This window comes from Tupaia chinensis, unplaced genomic scaffold (genome assembly GCF_000334495.1).
Source record: "Tupaia chinensis unplaced genomic scaffold, TupChi_1.0 Scaffold000146_1, whole genome shotgun sequence".
Taxonomy (NCBI): domain Eukaryota; kingdom Metazoa; phylum Chordata; class Mammalia; order Scandentia; family Tupaiidae; genus Tupaia; species Tupaia belangeri.
This window is the reverse complement of record NW_006159616.1, coordinates 2,714,990-2,733,361: the sequence shown is the minus strand read 5'-3', so window position 1 is coordinate 2,733,361 and position 18,372 is coordinate 2,714,990. Positions and strand designations below refer to the sequence as shown.

At 50.5% G+C, this 18,372-nt stretch overlaps 1 protein-coding gene across 3 annotated transcripts in view; it reads right to left on the bottom strand.

The window, feature by feature from the left end:
• Nucleotides 1–18,372, bottom strand: part of ECE1 (endothelin converting enzyme 1) — an 80,222-nt gene that overhangs the window by 8,258 nt on the left and 53,592 nt on the right. For all 3 annotated transcript variants that reach the window (XM_027770587.1, XM_014586530.2, XM_006145180.3), the window contains 4 exons: nucleotides 11,794–11,904; nucleotides 8,567–8,665; nucleotides 7,467–7,544; nucleotides 4,607–4,710 (listed from right to left, as the gene is read on the bottom strand). In XM_027770587.1, the coding sequence (XP_027626388.1) occupies nucleotides 4,607–4,710; nucleotides 7,467–7,544; nucleotides 8,567–8,665; nucleotides 11,794–11,904 (392 nt within the window). The remainder of the gene's footprint in view (nucleotides 1–4,606; nucleotides 4,711–7,466; nucleotides 7,545–8,566; nucleotides 8,666–11,793; nucleotides 11,905–18,372) is intronic.

The window sequence follows — 18,372 nt, the reverse complement described above, 5'->3', positions numbered from 1 at the left end:
GCGAGTCCAAGATCCTGAGAGGAAAATGGAGAAGGGATTGCGGCATGGCCATCCCCTCTGGGGGGTGATTTCTCGCTTTCCGTCTCTGTCTCTCTCTGGCGAGTGCATGCGCCCTATAGCAAAAACCTCTCCAAAAAAAAAAAGAGAGAAAAGAAAAAAAGAAAAAGATGTTATTTGCTTTTTTTACTGTGTTGACATTTGCAGAGATGGTGCAAAAGCAATGGTGAGCAAAACCTGCTGGAGCCCGTGCACGGATTGAAGTAAGTTCTAACAGTCCCTGGTTCCTGCTCCAGCACACACGCACAGCAAGACACTCACACAACTGATAAACTGCGGTATTTGGCAAAACATGGAACCTAAGAGCCTTATATATTTAGCAGACATTTTCTTGAAAATGAATACATGAACAAATGACATTTGTCACCAGTAATAAAACTAAGAGGTTTCAAAAACAAATTTAGAGTTCCAAGCAAAATTTGAACTTCGAACGTTTTACAGCAGTCACACATTTGATAGCTTTCTGACTCCGGAAGACTTTCCGCATGAGCTCACGGCGACAGTAACAAATGCGGGTTCTCTTGATAGCGCACAATGAAGTTCACTATGTGGAAGATGTGTAAAGCCCCGTGAGTCATGCTTCTAAGTGACTAATGCATGATATTACAAAATGACGCTTGAGTAAAAGATCTGTTCAAAGTGCAGGACAGACCAACAGATTTCAGTGGAACAGAATCTGAGTGGCGGATATAGTTTCAGATAACACACTGTAACTTTAAGAAGTTACCACCTAGGGGCCGGCAGGTGGCGTGGTGGTTAAGGCACAGACTCCCACATGGCTGACTGCGGTGTGAGTCCTGGACCTGGCAGCTTGCTTTCTTCCTTTCCCTCTCTGGTCAAATGAAGGAATAATAATAATAAATTAAATTAAATCAATAATTATTTAAAAAAAGACATGACCACCTTTGTGTTGAGTTCTCATGACATAGCAGATGGATATATACAAGTATCTGAAAAGACTACTAAATCCTCTTTCTCTTTTTCACCTAAATACTTGTGGAACACTGGAATTGCTTTATGTATTTCTTTTCTTTCTTTCTTTTTCTTTTTTTAAATAGACCATAGCTTAGTGTTTTTTGTTTGTTTGTTTGCTTGTTTGTTTTAGAGAGGCTTTTGCTATCGGGTGTGGGTGCTCACAGGAGAGACAGAGACAGAAAATGAGAAGTCGCTCCCCCCTGGGGATGGTCACACCTCAATCCCTTCTTTTTCATTCTCCTCTTGGGATTTTGGGCACACACGCACACATGCCTGGCGTGAGTTTTAAGTCACTAGGTTCGGACTCGAACTGTGGTTGACTACGTGGGAGTCCGGTGGCATAACCATTACGCCATCTGCTGGTCCCAGGTTATAAATAAACTTATTTTTAACACCCATCGTTCAATAAATTTATCAGGAATAGGTTCCAGAACTTTCAGGCTCCTTTCCATGGGTTCTCACTGTGAGTGGAGCAGGTTGGCACTTCAGCTGAACCCAGGTCCCTCTCTCTTTGGCTTCCTTCTTTTTCTGGTCATTTTCCTTCACACGTTTTAGGAAGCTATCTCTGCTCTCAGAATGCTTAATATGCTCAATACGCACATTAACTCCCTTGGCGAGAATCTTACCCTTAACTTGTTCATGACAATGCCAACAGCACGCTGGGTGACACTGCAGACTCTTCCAGCTTGGCCATGGTCACATTTATGGGGCATTCCTTCTGAACAGTACCCATTTCCTTAATGTCTACACTATCACCTTTCTTGTAGATTCGCATGTGTGTTGCCGAAGGAACCACTCCATGTTCTCTAAAAGGCCTAGAGGACATATTTCAGGTTCTTTGACTCTTTCTCTGTGTGGTCATTTTGGTGAATTACTGGAAGATGGCAGTTTTGGTCAAAAGGAATATATGTTTTTTCTTCTTCTTCCTTTTTTTTTTAGAATTATTATCTAATTTCACCAAAAAGAAACAGAGAGAGGTAGAGAAAGGAAAAGTGAGAAAACAAGCTACCAGGTCTGGGACTTGAACCATGGTCGACCATGTGGGAGTCCATATACGTCATATTTCAAAGTGACATATCAGAGGACTTTGCAACATCTGTAGAAACAGAATTAAAGTATGAATTTATTTGGGTGCAAACAAATTTTGAAATCCATGTATAATTTTTTATATGTTTTCTTCATAAACTTTTTTGAGGTTCTTCTTCCCATAATCCAACAGATAGAATACAAAAGCTGATATGGGAATCCAGCCATCTCCTATTAAGTCAGACGTTAGAGAGATCTGCAAAAAGTAAGACAATACCCCTCTTCTCATTCTTTAATTTTTGAGTGCATGTGCTCACCAAAGAGAGAGAGTGTGAGAAATCACACCCCACAGGGGATGGTCATGCCACAATCCTTCTTCTCCAGTCTCTTCTTGGGATTTTGGGCACACATACAGAAGTACCCAGCATGATTTTCAACCCACCAGGTCTGGGACTTGAACTGCTCAGTTGGCCCTATGAGATCCAGCACCTTAACCACATTGCCACCTGAACCCCAGTAATGCTCTTGAAAATAGAAAATTTTCATAAACATTTTTATAAATATTTAAAACATTTTTAATATAATTCACATTAAAAAAAGCTTTTTAGGGTCCTATACGTTTTAAGAGGATAGAAGGGTCCTGAGATCAAAAGTTGAAGATGAACCGTATATAGTAATAAATATTTGCCTCTAAGATACATTTTATGGCGTGGCGGGGAAAGGCCAGTGATTAGAGGGAGATGGACATTTTCCCTAAGAGCCTAGACAGGCACTCTGTCTCATCTGAGTGAGCCCCACGAAGATGTACTGGGGGTGCCCAACGCTATGGAAAGATACTGGGACATCTATTTATTTATTTTAAAAATTATTCAATTAAATTTATTACTATTATATTAAATTTGCTACAGGGCATGTGTTCTCACCAGAGAGAGAGAGAGAGAGAGAGGGAGAAAGGGAGAAAGGGAGAAAGCTGGCTGCCAGGTCCAGGACTCGAACCATGGTCAGCTATGTGGGAGTCCAGTGCCTTAACCAGCAAGCCACCTGCTTGTCTTGATACTGGGACATTCAGAACATCATACTGTTCTATATTAGTATATACAAATAATCATGAATACATTAATGGGTGGGAAATGACATTTAAGTAAAAAACATTAAGCTAAATTGAGATTTTGCAAATGTGCCTATGTCATATTCTGAAGGTAAAATGTTATCTTCGTGTATGCTTAGGGGATATCCTGGTGAAGATGAGAAACTGGGAGGAAACAGCTGCTCCCTTGTCTGTGAAGTCTCCACAGCTACACTGAAGTCCAATGGGTCTTCTATCTAAAGTCTCTGTTGTCCATGAGGGGGCACCAGAGACCAAGAAAAGTTGCTCTCATCTTTCCTTAAGATTGATCCAGCCAAATGTTAGGGATGATCAAGAGGGCTTAGGAAAGCAGTACTAGTTTGAGGATTAGTACTGGGCCAACTACGTCTGACTTCTCCGAAGAGACTGTTTTTAAAAAGGTATCAGGTCTCGGGAACCAGCAGTTAGTGTAATGGCTGTGTCGCTGGACTCCCATGTAGTCGACCGCGGTTCACGTCCCGGACCCGGTGGCTTAGAACTCACGCCGGGCGCGTGTGCGTGTGTGCCCAAGATCCCGAGAGGAGAATGGAGAAGAAGGGATTGCGGCGTGGCAATCCTCCCTGGCGGGTGATTTCTTGCTTTCTGTCTCTTTGTCTCTCTCTGTCTGGCGAACACACGCGCCCTAAAGCAAAAAAAAAAAAAAAACCTCTCCAAAAGGTATCAGGTCTCATTCCAGATTATTCTGATTTCAGAAGGTCTAGAGACCAGGAGGCTCTATTTTGTTTTTTTAAGAATTATTATTTTTTATTTAACTTTATTTATTTATTTTTAATTTGATCAAAGAGGAACAGAGAGAATGAGAGAGAGAGAGACACAGTGAGAAAGCTAGCCCCCAGGTCTAGGACTTGAACCATGGAGTCTAGTGCCCTTAACCACCATGCCACTTGCTGGCCCTGAGTCTCTATTTTTAAAAAAGTTCCCCAGGAGGTTCTGGGCAGGGATGTTTGGGAACCATAACTGCGTGTGTGGGGTCCACCCAGAACTTTCCCAAGGCCTCTGTGGGAGACCCGTCCCTGAGAAACCACCCTTTCTGATACTAAGCATGATGGAAAGCGGGCTCTTGCCAGGGCATCCTCCATCCTGATGCACTCCCAAAGCTCCTGTTTGATCTTCACAGTGATTCAGAAGCCCGGTCCTCCCAACCTGTTCTGCAGATAATGAAGACTCCCAGCGCTAAAGCCACAGAGCTAGGATTTGGTGTCAGGTAGGCTCGGCTCCAGCAGCCGGGCTCACTCTGGTGCTGGGGGCTCCCAGCAAGGCCACACTTCGTTGGCCCTGGGTTTCTTCTCTGAAAAGTGGGGTAACATCAGCGCTGTCATCTCAGAGGGCTCTCATGACACCATATCTGGCACGTGGTTCGGCCCAGAGCACAGCCAAGTGCAGGGGAGCCAGAACCTTCCTGGCGGGGCCCAGGGGACTCACTGATCTCTGTTGGGGGCTTTCCTGAGCTGGTCGGCAGTGACCCTCCACGAGAAGTTGAAAAACCGCATGGCGTTCTCAAAGTAGAGGTCTGGAACTGCGGTGTACTGGAAGGAGAAAGCAGAGGGTCAGAGCATGCCAGGCAGGGAGGCACCCTCTACAACAGAGGGAAAGGAAAGCCGTCGAGGTTAAGGGGTTGGTCTGCAGGCCAGAGACTGGAACAGAGGACGCAGGGCTGCAGTTGTGGGCTCCTTCCCCGGCCTCCACCTTGCTGTGGCCTGCACCGGCTCTCCCCTTCAAGGACACACTAAGAGCTTCACTAGGGGTGCCCAGGGGTAATACGGTGTAGGATGCCCCTGCAGCACTGGTTGGGCCTCAGGCAATAAATATTCCCAGCACTGGGCCAGCCAGTGCCGTGGTGGTGAAGGTGGCTGGATCCCACATGGCCAACTCCACAGTTTGAGTTCTGGACGTGGTGGCTTGAAAGACACTCGGGCACATGTCTTGAGAGGAAAATGGAGGAGAAGGGATTACAGAGTGGCCATCCCCTCTGGGGAGTTCTCATTCTCCCTCTCTCCTGCTCTCCTTCTCTCTCTCTCCAGTGAGCACATGCGTTCTATAGCAAACTAAATTAAAATTAAATTAAATGAAGAAAACAGAACTATTCCCAACACTGTCGGATAGAACCTTCTGGGATGGTGGACAGGTCCCGTGTCTGTGCTGTCCCACGTGGTGGACACCAGCCACAGGTGACTAGTGAGCATTTTGAATGTGGTGACTTTACCTTTCAATCTATGTGGCCAGATAGTGGCCCAGTGGTAACATGGTGCTTTGTGAGGATGACGCTCAGGAGGGGTCTGAGTTCACCTCCAGAAGCCTTACTGCGTGAGCTGGGCACGGGAGCAAGATCCTGGGCGGGCGGGGCCGTGGCTGGATGGCAGCCTCAGAGGTCTGCTGGGGGTGCTGTCTCTGACTCGTGGAATAAATAAGTAAACTTACATTTTTAAAACTTTAAGTTTTCATCAGCTGGCTACCTGTGGCTAATGGCTACCACCCTGGACTGCAGAACTCTAAGAAATCAACCTGGGATGGTCTCTGTTTTATTTTTGTTTATGTTTCGTCTTGTTAGATTTTTGCCATTGGGTGTGTGCACTTGCTGAGAGACAGAGAAGGAAAGTGAGAAATCACCCCCTGGAGGAAGGGCCATGCCGAAATCCCTTCTCCTCCACTCTCCCCTAAGGATTTTGGACATGCACACACATAAATACCCGGCATGTTTCTCAAGCTGCTGGGCCCAGGACTTAAACCACAGAGTCAATCATATGGACCCGGTGCCTAGCCACCATGCCACCTGTTAGCCCTCTTTTTTTTATTTTTTAAGAGAGATTTTTGCTATAGGGCACGTATGCTCACTAGAGAGACAGAAAGTGAAAAATCATCCCCCAGGGAGGATGGGCACACTGCAATCCCTTCTCTTCCATTCTCCCCTCAGGATTTGGGGCATGCATGCACATGTGCCTGATGTGAGTTTCAAGATGCCGAGTCTGGGACTCGAGCCGTGGTCAGCCACGTGGGAATCCGGTGATGTAACCACTGTGCCATCTGCTGGTCCCTCTACTTTTGTTTTTTAGTGAGGGAATTGGCATGCATTTTTGACAGGGTGATCCTTCCTGCCCCTAGTTGGCCAGGTCTACAGCCTTGCACCACTGTACCCAGCCTGTGTAGGTTGGGCCCAGAACTGAACCTAAGCCTCTCGTGCTGCCTCAGCCACTCACAGATGCACTCTCCTGCTCATCCCACCAGGGCTGGGCCTGGAATTCATCTCTAGAATGCCCAGGGACAGTTCTCACTGCACACACTCATCACCCAGCCTGGCCTTTTGACAGGTGTGAAGTTCGTACTTAGATCCATTCCAGAGCTTCCTGGCTTTATGCCGAGACTTGGATAAACGGCTGGGCCCTCAGGAGCAGGATATAGACCCTGTGGCCTCTCCCTGGACAGCTTCTAGGGACTCTGGACCTAGTACCTAACATCCTGGAGCATCGTAAGTTGTTTTCAACCAAAAGGCTGTAGGATGAGTCTCAGTATTACCATGAAGGGAAGTTACTATTATTTCAAAAATGCCTGATTCACAAATCCCAATCACAAGAAGATAGAGAACCGTATCTGGGGAGAAGCACAGTCCACTTCAAGTGGTGATTTGCCGTAAGTTCTAACCAGCAGGGGCCTATCACCTACCCTTGCTGCCTGAATTAAACTGAAAAGACTGCTGGGGATGTAGGCTTCCTCTTCTCATCGGCATTTTAAGGTAAAAATCAGAAGTCCAGGGTTCTCGGAGGGGGGAAGGAGGTGGGAGAGGGCTCTGGGGACAGGAGGTGACTCTGGATGCAGGAATGGAGAAGGAGCAGGCAGTATGAGGGAGCTCCACTTTCTATCTTTCTTTCTTTCTTTCTTTCTTTCTTTCTTTCTTTCTTTCTTTCTTTCTTTCTTTCTTTCTCTCTCTCTCTCTCTCTCTCTCTCTCTCTCTCTCTCTCTCTTTCTAGTAATGATAAGAGTGTGTACATGTGATATGAAAAACAGAGAGAGAAAAAGTAGTTTGGACAGATTCTCATCACATGCTGATCCCCTTTCCCCAGCCTTCCAGATCTTCAAGATCTTAGGCGTGTGCATGTCTGGTAGTTTTCAAGCCAACTCAGGTATCCTAACCCACCATCGCCACATGGCTTCCAGCACTGCGGTCTAACACTCTGCGCCACCTAGGCTGGGCCTCCAGCACCTCGTAGTCTCATGTGGACCCAGCCCCGCCTCAGCCCTTTCCCATGCAGTACTGGGGAGTACAGAGGAGCAGGTGGAAGCCACTTACGTCGTTGAAAACTTTGTCCAGCTCCTTGGGGTCCATGATGAAGTTGGGGTAACCTATCATGTTGTAGATGGCATCCGCCTGGACAGGAGAGACACAGAGGAAGTGAGTGTCCGGCAAGGGTAGCTAGGCTCAGGGACTGGGCCAAGGGGAGGCAAGGTGAGGCCCCTCTGGTTTCAGGGCATTCACATCTTTTTCTGGAAGGAGTCCCCCTTTAAGATCTACATTTCTTGGGAACCAGCAGTTAGCATAATGACTATGTCGCTGGACTCCCATGTAGTCGACCGCGGTTCGCGTCCCAGACCCGGCGGCTTAAAACTCACGCCGGGCACGTGTGCGTGCATGCCCAAGATCCCGAGAGGAGAATGGAGGAGAAGGGATTGCGGCGTGACCATCCCCCCTGGAGGGTGATTTCTCGCTTTCTGTCTCTCTGTCTGTCTGGCGAGCGCACGCGCCCTATAGCGAAAACCTCTCCAAAAAAAAAAAAAAAGATCTACATTTCTTTGGGTTTCTGCTTAAGTGTCACTTCCCCAAGGGAAGTCATCCCTGACCCCTACCTTACTGGACGGCACCAGGTCCCTCATTCCCAGCAGACATGCAACAGCCCGTGGACCTTCCCTCGCACACGCTGTGAGCTTTGTTTTATTTTAATTATTATTTTTTAAAGGTTTTTACCATAGGGTGTGCGTGCTCGCCAGAGAGACAAGGAGAGGGAAAGGGAGCAGTCAAGCCCCAGCATGGATGCCCATACTGCAATTCTTTCTCCTCCATTCTCACCCTGGGATTCTAGGCACATATGCACATGCACCTGGTGTGAGTTTCAAGCCTCCAGATCTGGGACTCAAATCATGCTAAGCCATGTGGGAGCCCAGCGCCCTAACCAGTAGGGTACCTGCTAGCCCCAGGACCTTTGTTTTATAAGCTTTCACACCATCATGTGTGATGTCCCCTAAGACTGTCCCTTCTCCTGGTAGACTGCTCCCCACGAAGGCAGGAGAGTGTTCTGTGGTGCTCACGGGATACGACTGGTCTCCCTCAACCCACACTCCTCCACCTATGGCTGCTGCCTCACAGACCCCCTCCCAGCACCTGGACAGCCTCACCTTTTCCTTGGCCGATTTCCGGGTGTCTTCATCCATCCACTTCAGAGTGCTCAGGCTTTCCTCAAATGCCTTCTTGATTTCCAGAATGATCTCAGTGGCCTGGGGAGACAAACGCTGCATCAGTGAAGTCTGGACACCGGCCTCGCCTGAATGCGAGGAGCACCCCATGCAGAAGGATGACACTGGGCAAGAGACTACACTCAGTTTGGCTCGAGGGTCAGGCTCCTCAGTGCTGCGCTGAGTCACAGCTGTGTTTTCCAAACCACATTCCTAACGTGAGCATCCTGCAAGACAAGACAGGCCTTGCACACACACGGCTCCACGGTCAAGCGAGCTCAGGACGTGCTTCTGGAAAGTTGGCCTTGCAGCTTGGCGGCGCTGGTATGAGCCAGGAACCACTGCAACGAGGGAGACCCTGGTTGGATCCTGGACCCGCTACACACTGGGCATGGGACTTGAACTGTGATCCCAGCTAACTGGGAGGCTGGGCAAAGGGTTGCAACAGTGAGACCATGTCAACAAATGCTCGTCTCTTTCCTCTCCAAAGCAAAAGTAAAAGTCTCTTTGCTGCAGGACTTTTCAGAGCCGCAGACAGACAGAGAGAGGGAAAGCGAGAAATCAGCCCCCCTGGGGGAGGACCATGCTGCAGTCCTTGCTGCTCCATGCTCCCCTGAGGACTTCCGACACACCTGCACCTGCACCCGACATGTTTCTCAAGTTGCCATGTCTGGAACACAAACCACACTGTCAGCCACGTGGAATTCAGCCGTCCTAACCACCACACCACCTTTGGGCTTTTTCCCTTAAAGAGAGGGTTTTGCTACGTCACATGACTCCTGCCTCAGTCTCCCTCATGGCTGGAATCACGGGTGTGCACCACCATGTCCACCTCTTTCAAACAGGGTCTTAGTATGTTGTCCACACTGGCCACACGTTTGTGATCCTCCTGCCTCCTGCAGAGCAACAGGCGTGTGCCGCTGTGTCCAACTTCCAGGATGGACTGGACCATTAAACCCGGACCTCCCGCACAGAATGACTTCTTGATGGGCTGGGCTTTAAAATCAAGAGAACTTGAGTTCTGAGAAGCAGTTTGAGAAACGCAGGTGGAAGGTGAACGGCTGCTTTCAAGGGCACAATGTCACGGGCAGATCTAGAGGCTGGCAGAGGTGGAAGATTTTAGAGAAGGGGAAGGCAGACCCGAGTAGCTGCAAGAGCAGAGGCACTACGGCCAAGAGCCCTTGACTCAGACTGACTCAGCTGTTCCCAGGCAAGTCAGGTAACAGCTCTGGGCTGTTTGCTGGCCTTCGATTGCAGAGGATAGCCGTGTAACGAAGCCTGACAGTAATGGAATAGCTACCGTTTATTAAATCCTGGTCTTGTGCCACACTCTATGTGTAGTATCTTTTTTTAAAAATAATTATTTTATTTTATTTATTCATTCATTTATTTTTTAATTTGACCAGAGAGAGACAGACATTGAGAGTGAGAGAGAGAGAGGAAGCGAGAAAGCAAGCTACCAGATTCAGGACTCGAACCCTGGTCGGCCATGTGGGAGTGTCCAGCGCCTTAACTACCATGCCACCTGCTGGTCCTATATGTGTAGTATCTCATTTAAGCTCCCACTTCCATACTACAGATGAGGTGAAAATACTGTCCCAAGTCAGCCAAGCAGGAAGTGATGAAGCCAGGAGCTGAGCCCAGGCCTGGCTGTGTCTACCGTATGCTCCTCTGCCTTTCTAGAACAAACCTGTCACTTGCAAACTGAGAAAAAGTCACCCTTTGGAACAGAGTGGGGGTGGCTCTGCCAACATCATTTTGCCGGGTCCGTCACACCCCTTGCAGGTGGCTGACATAACTGAGTCCAGGAGGGGCGGACGACAGAGCACAGATAACGGACCTCTGGTTTAGTAACGGTGGTTGTTACGAGCAATTCACACCCTCCAAAGCCTGGAAAAGACAGGACCTCTGAGTTAAGGCGGGCGTCCTGGGCCCTCTGGCCTGCAGCCCGAAAGGCTCCCAGCAGAGCTGAGCACAGCTGTCAAGTCCACGAGGGACCCCCGGCAGGCAAATGGCATGACATCACAGCCTGTGTTCTTGTGGGGGACACTTACTATGTTCTTGCTGTCCTCGGCGAAGGTCGCTTTGACAAACATGGGGCCCAGGGCAAAGCCCAGGTTGTTTTCTGTGTCACTCACGCAAAACTTCCAGCGGGGAAGACAGGTCTGGAAAACACAATGAGAGAGATCATTCGGCCTCTGTCCTCCTTCCACCCCTTCCTATGTCGTCCGGGGGTTGAACTTCCTTCCAGAACTGCAGGGGGACCTTTCCATGCTATGGAAGTTACTTCAGGCACTGGACCAAGAGGCAGCAGATCCCTCTCATCACCACTATCATTTCCTGAGTGCCAGGCTCTGGGCTCGGTCTCCTGCTGAGCCATCAACGTGACTGATGGCTTACAGGTCACTGGACAGCAGCTCAGCAGGGCGCAGTCACCCGTCTAGGGTACCACAGACAGCGAGGGCTGTGGGTGGGACAGGAACCCAGACATGCCTGGCTCCATGCTCCATGCTCCATGTCCCACGCTCCTTCCTGCCCCTGCCCGTCCTGTCTCCCGCAGGAGACCAAGAATTCTGGTGGCCAAGACCTTGGAGATCAGCTTGTCCACTGGGAGTGTCCAGCGCCTTAACTACCATGCCACCTGCTGGTCCTATATGTGTAGTATCTCATTTAAGCTCCCACTTCCATACTACAGATGAGGTGAAAATACTGTCCCAAGTCAGCCAAGCAGGAAGTGATGAAGCCAGGAGCTGAGCCCAGGCCTGGCTGTGTCTACCGTATGCTCCTCTGCCTTTCTAGAACAAACCTGTCACTTGCAAACTGAGAAAAAGTCACCCTTTGGAACAGAGTGGGGGTGGCTCTGCCAACATCATTTTGCCGGGTCCGTCACACCCCTTGCAGGTGGCTGACATAACTGAGTCCAGGAGGGGCGGACGACAGAGCACAGATAACGGACCTCTGGTTTAGTAACGGTGGTTGTTACGAGCAATTCACACCCTCCAAAGCCTGGAAAAGACAGGACCTCTGAGTTAAGGCGGGCGTCCTGGGCCCTCTGGCCTGCAGCCCGAAAGGCTCCCAGCAGAGCTGAGCACAGCTGTCAAGTCCACGAGGGACCCCCGGCAGGCAAATGGCATGACATCACAGCCTGTGTTCTTGTGGGGGACACTTACTATGTTCTTGCTGTCCTCGGCGAAGGTCGCTTTGACAAACATGGGGCCCAGGGCAAAGCCCAGGTTGTTTTCTGTGTCACTCACGCAAAACTTCCAGCGGGGAAGACAGGTCTGGAAAACACAATGAGAGAGATCATTCGGCCTCTGTCCTCCTTCCACCCCTTCCTATGTCGTCCGGGGGTTGAACTTCCTTCCAGAACTGCAGGGGGACCTTTCCATGCTATGGAAGTTACTTCAGGCACTGGACCAAGAGGCAGCAGATCCCTCTCATCACCACTATCATTTCCTGAGTGCCAGGCTCTGGGCTCGGTCTCCTGCTGAGCCATCAACGTGACTGATGGCTTACAGGTCACTGGACAGCAGCTCAGCAGGGCGCAGTCACCCGTCTAGGGTACCACAGACAGCGAGGGCTGTGGGTGGGACAGGAACCCAGACATGCCTGGCTCCATGCTCCATGCTCCATGTCCCACGCTCCTTCCTGCCCCTGCCCGTCCTGTCTCCCGCAGGAGACCAAGAATTCTGGTGGCCAAGACCTTGGAGATCAGCTTGTCCACCAGGAAGGCTTCCCAGACGGCCAGATCCAGCCCCATTTAAAGTCTCTGAGAAAGAGCAGCTACAGCCACAGCCAGGGTTTCCCATGTCGGCTCCTCCACAGTCTCACCCACGGCCCACGGGTCCACAGCATGCCTCTGTGCAAACTGGGTGCAAGTGTCCGAAGGCTACGGCCCCTGGAGGGGGCCCCCACGGGTCAGTTGTGCTACCTCCAGCCCCTCACTGCCCTGCCCAGGCATCCTCGAAGGACAGTGTGTGTGACCACATGGCAGCCCTGCTCACAGCCTTCCTGCTGCAGACGAAGCTCATGTCCCCTTAACCTTGAAGAACAGGGGATCAGGTGGCAGCACCCACCGTGCTCAGGGCAGCCCGATTCCCATCAGCTCTCGGCTGAAACTACCCAAATGCCATCAGCAGATGCGTGGAGAAACCAAATGTGGCGTTTTCGCACAGTCACACCCCATGTGGCAGTAAGAAGGAAGACAAAGTCGCTCAGACATGACGCATTCCAGACCTGTGCTGAGCAGAAGCCAGGCACGCAGTGTGCAATCCCATCTGCCCCTCGGCCCCCTGGGGCTGGGAGCACTAACAGGAAAGAGGCAGAGGGAACTTTCCGCTGGGGGGACGCTGGATAATCGGGGATGGAAATGTTCCTGCTCTTGGGGATGGAGTTACATGGGTGACTTCGTCTGCCAAGCTCATTGAACTAGATACTTAATGAGGACCGTATATCTGGTTGTATGTAAATTTTGTCTTAAAGAACAATTTCTAGGCAAGAAAGAGGAATGGGGAAATCGAAGTCTTGTCCTAGTGTAGTTACCCCCGTGCCTTTGGGCTTCCCAGCCAGGGGTCCATTTCGACCTCCGCCTCCGCCTCCTCCTCTTTCTCCCGTCCCCTGCCCGCCCTTCCTCAGCTGTGAGGCTCGCAGCTGGACACATGGTCTGCACCTGCATCTGGCCAAGGCCGACCACACAAGGAGTCAGGACGACGGGGACTCTAACCTCTGGCTCTGTGGAGGCCGTGATGGCCAAATGGTGGACAGATTGCTCACGGTGGTCTCAGGAGAGTCTCTGGATGCACTGATTTGCTCACGCATTCATTGACCCCCTGACCACCCAGTGCTCTCGGGGCAGCTCCTCTGCACCCTGGTGATGTGACGTCTTTGGAATCGAAAGACGAATCAACCATGGACCTGCCTTCCAAGGACTCAGCTGCAACGCCCTGAGCAGCAGTAACAGCAGTGAGCATTTGCTGCATGCCAGGCCCTACCCCCCACGACGCTGGTAATAACCGTACGAGGCAGATAAAAAACTGGGGCATAGCGAGGTCAATTCCTTGCCCAAAGAGACCACCCAGGGAGTAAGAGGCTGAGCTGGGATTGGAACCAGAAAGTCTGCTCTAGTATCTTCCCTCCAAGATGCCACACGCACTGCCTGCAAGTCATGAAGTCCCTGGAAGAGCTACAGAATGATGAGAAGAATCTTCGAGAGGAGCGAGGGTCAGGTGGACCTGAGCAGCTCACGCAGCATTTACCTGGGGCCTGAGAGCGACTCTAGGAAGGTACTGAGCAGCCAGCCTCTTCCGCCCTGAGACTCTGTCTTTCTTCCTCTTCTTTCTTAAGAATTATTTATCTGAGGGGTCTGCAGATGGCATAATGGTTCTGTTGCTGGACTCCCATGTAGTTGATCGCGGTTCTAGTCGCAGACCCAGCAGCTTGAAAATCACACTGGGTATGTGTGCGCGCATGCCTAAGATCCCAAGAAGAGAATGGAGGAGAAGGGACTGCGGCATGGCCATCCCCCTGGGGGGTGATTTCTTGTTTTCTGTCTCTTTGGCAAGTGCATGCACCCTATAGCAAAAATCTCTCTCGCAAGAAAGAGAAACCACTCCCCCCCCAAAAAAACCCAAAAAACTCACACTGGGCACTTGTATGTGCCTGCCCAAAATCCTGAGAGGAGAATGGAGAAGAAATTGCAGCATGATCAATCTCGCCGGTTAATTCTCGCCTGGGGGGGGGGGGGGGCGCTTCTAATTTTCTTTCTCTGTCTCTCTTTGACGAGTACGTGCGCCCTATAGCAAAAATATCTCTCTCTCAAAAAGAGAGATTTATTTAATTTTATTATTATTACTATTTTCCATATTTGCTATAGGACACATGTGCTCACAAGAGAGAGAGAAAGAGAAGTGAAAAAGCAAGCCTCTGGGTCCAGGACTTGAACTGTAGTCACCCATGTGGGGGTTTAGCACCTTAACCACCATGCCACCTGCTGGCCCCAAGACAGCTGTTTCTTTTCTTACCTCTTTTTCATGAAGCATTAAGTCCCTTGTAGTGAGGGGTAAGTTGGAGGGGGCAGGGGTCTACCGTCCCTGCTGAAATGCTCAAGCCATAAACGGCGAACTGATGAGAAACAGCCAGCGCGACTGCTTTAGCCTTTAGGCCCGATTGTACAGCCATCTCTCCTCAAGTACTCCTAGTCAGCCCTTGGGAAAGCAGGGCAGGGATTAGCTACCCCTTTCTACAGGTGGGGAGACTAAGGCCCCATTCCAGCGAAGTGACTGTCCGAGGTTGTACAGTTAGAAGCGTCTCAGTCAGCTCCCACCAAGCTCCCACCAAGCTCCCACGCGGTCTCCCCTGCCATGCTCCCTCCAACGCCACGCTCCACGCTGCTTGATTTCTCACAAGCATTTTCCTAAATGGAGGCCATTCACTAGGGTCCCTGAGATGAATTAACCCAGGAATTAATCCAACTGCAAACACAAAAACTGAGGCTCAGAGAGCTGTGCAACCCAAGGCCACGCGGCTAAGTCGTAGCTTTGAGCTGGACTGGACACAAGCAAGAAGGAGCCGGCCTGAGCCCAGAAGCAGCCTTGGCGAGACACTGGGGAGGGCTGGAGATAAGGGACAGGTCAGTGGCATCCCCTATCCCTCAGCCTTGGGACATCCAGAGATCCCGGCTCAAAGCCTCAGCCTCAGAGTCTCCCCGCCCGTTTCTGCTGAGGCATTCCTACACCCCACCACTTTGCACACTGTGGTCACAGTGGCACCCAAACTTCGAACCTACCGGGGAGCTCATCCTGCCATTTAGTGACTTAATTTTAATTGTGGTTAACAAATCACATAACATAAAGGTTATCCTCTTGACCTCTCTTTTCTTTCTTTCTTTTTAAAAAATTATTTATTTAATTTAATTTTTATTTTTTAAATCTGACCAGAGAGAAGGAGAAAAAGGGAAAATGAGAAAGTAGGCTGCCTGGTCTGGGACTCGAACCACAGTCAACCATGTGGGAGTCCAGCACCTTGACCATCATGCCACCTGTGAGTCCCCTCTTTCTTTTTATTTAATTTAGGCACTTGTGCTCCTGAAAGACTGAGGATACAGAGAGAAAGAGAGAGAGAGAGAGAGAAAGTGAGAAATAACCCCGTGGGGGGTATGGCCACATCACAATCCTTTCTCCTTTAGTCTTGTTGAATTTTTTTTTTTTTTTGGAGGGGTTTTCGCTATAGGGGGTGTGCGCTCGCCAGACAGACTGAGAGAGACATAGAGACAGAAAGCGAGAAATTACCCCCCAGAGGGGATGTTTTTTTATCCCTTCTCCATTCTCCTCTCGGGATCTTGGACACGCACGCACACGCGCCCGGCATGAGTTTTAAGCCACTGGGTCCAGGACACGAACCGTGGTCGACTACGTGGGAGTCCAGCAACATAGCCATTACGCTAACTGCTGGTTCCCAGTCTTGTTGAAATTTTGAGCACACATGCCTGGTGTGATTTTTAAAAATAATTAATTAATTTTTATCCATTCATGTATTTTAATTTGACCAGAGAGAGACACACACACAGAGAGAGAGAGAGAGAGAGAGAGAAGGAAAGTGAGAAAGCAAGCCACCAGATCCAGGACTCGAACAGTGGTCACTCATGTGAGAGTGTCCAGCTGGTCCCCCCAGTGTGATTTTCAAGCCACCAGGTCCAGGACTCGAACTGCAAAGTTGACCATGTGATATCCAGCCACGTTAACCACCATGCCACCTGCTGGCCCCACCTTCTTTACCATTTTAAGTGTGCAGTTCAATAGCACTGAGTATATTTAAATTTTTGTGCAACCAATTACCACACCTTCTCATTTCACAGATCTGAAACTCTACACCCATTAAACAGTAACCTCCCTCCCCCACCCCTCGGGTAGTCACAGGAAACCTCAACTTTCACTTTTGGCTCCTGCAGATCTGAGGCTGAGTGGCGTAGTGCTTGGCCTAAGGTAAGGGCCGTGGACCCTGCTGTGCGGGTCTGAGAGCCCACTGTTCTGGGCAGCTCTGAACAAGTCCCCTCCCTCACTAAGACTCAGCTTCCGCATCTGTAAGGCGGGAGACGATGACCAGCCCTAACACAGGGCTGTCATAGAAAATGCCTAGAAAAGCTGACAGTAAAAAGCAACCCCGCCTTTGGTTATTGTTATCATTAGCAAGTAGCTCAAAGTGCCTTGAAGTTGTAGTTATCCAGATTTGGATTTGAATTCAAGCCTCCTGCTTTCGCTGTGACCTGAGAAAGTCTCTACCTCCCTGAGCCTCGGTTTCCTTCTCTGCAACTTGAAGGGTAAGAGATGATACGGAGAGCACCCCCCACACAGAGCTGTCTCTGGAACCATGATCCGGGGGCCTGCTGAGACGGGTCCTGGATGAAGTCCCCAGGGAGGCCTAATCCACCTGTGACCCCACGGCAGTCTAAGGCAGGTGAGGTGGGGCAGGTCAGACAGCCAGGCCAGCCAGAGCACCGCTTCCCTCGTGCTCTCTGTGGGGCAGGGTGGCGTTTGGCACTGCAAGCCCTTCCGCTCAGGAGTAGGGCTTAGTCCCAGCCCCTCTCTCCCCTCTCTTCCTGTCAGAGGTGGGTGTACCTGGGAGTGGGAGTGGAAAGGAGAACTTTTCCCAAGAGGGGTCAGAGGCGGAACCCACACCTTGCCACTCTCTGCCGATCCTTACCTGGTCCCACCTGTTTCACGGGCCCCTGGGAAGAGCCCAGGAAGTGGGGTTTAGCTGAAGCAGCCCTGCCTACCTTCTGGGGATGGCTTGCAGGGGTCTTGCCACACTGGGTGAGGGCTGGGTGTGCTAGCCGCTTTGACATCGCAGCCTCTACCACTTGGTAGCTAGGACACCTCCCATCTGCCTCTGGGGCCTGGCTGGGTGTGTGCATCAGCACCTGTGAGGACCAGTTGGCCCCTATCACCTCCCCCAGCAAACACAGACCCATCTCGCCCACCTCGGTATTCCTGGATGGGGTTCAGAGCCTGGCACCCAGCGGCAGGAGTTCCAGGGTAACTGTATGTCAGCTGCATAAATGACAGGGGACACCACTTTCTCGAGGGAAGTGCTAGTGCCTGAGAGGCTTTACACTAGGGCTAGGTTCCCTGGGGAAGGGCAGAGAAGGGCCATGAAGCCTCTGAAAGAGTGGACCCTCAAGTATCATGTGGGGCATTTCAAGGTGGGTAGATTTCCGCCTGGTCTGGGGCCTGGAGCTCCTGCTACCCCTGAAAGCCCAGAGGCCTGGCTTGCAGTAGGCTTCCCGCGACTATAGCCCGGGAGGTACCTTCACATAACACTTCCTGCAGGCCAGACACTGCTCTATGCGCTGTACTGGGGTCCTCTGGGCAGAGGCGGGTAGCAACAGCCCCTACCTCACATAGCTGTGATGCTCACATGGGTTTTTCTTGATTTTTTCTTTTTTGGAGAGTTTTTTTTTTTTTTTTTGCTATCGGGCACATATGCTTGCCAGAAAGACAGAGAGAGACAGAGAGACAGAAAGTGAGAAATCACCCCCCGGGGGGATAGCCACGCCACAATCCCTTCTCCTCCATTCTCCTCTCGGGATCTTGGGCACACACGCACACACACCCAGTGTGTTTTAAGCCACCGGGTCCGGGACGCGAACCGTGGTCGACTACGTGGGAGTCCAGCTACATAGCTATTACACTAACTGTTGGTCCTCACATGGGTTTTTTAAGGGAAGCATTTCTCACCACCACTGAAGAGTTGGA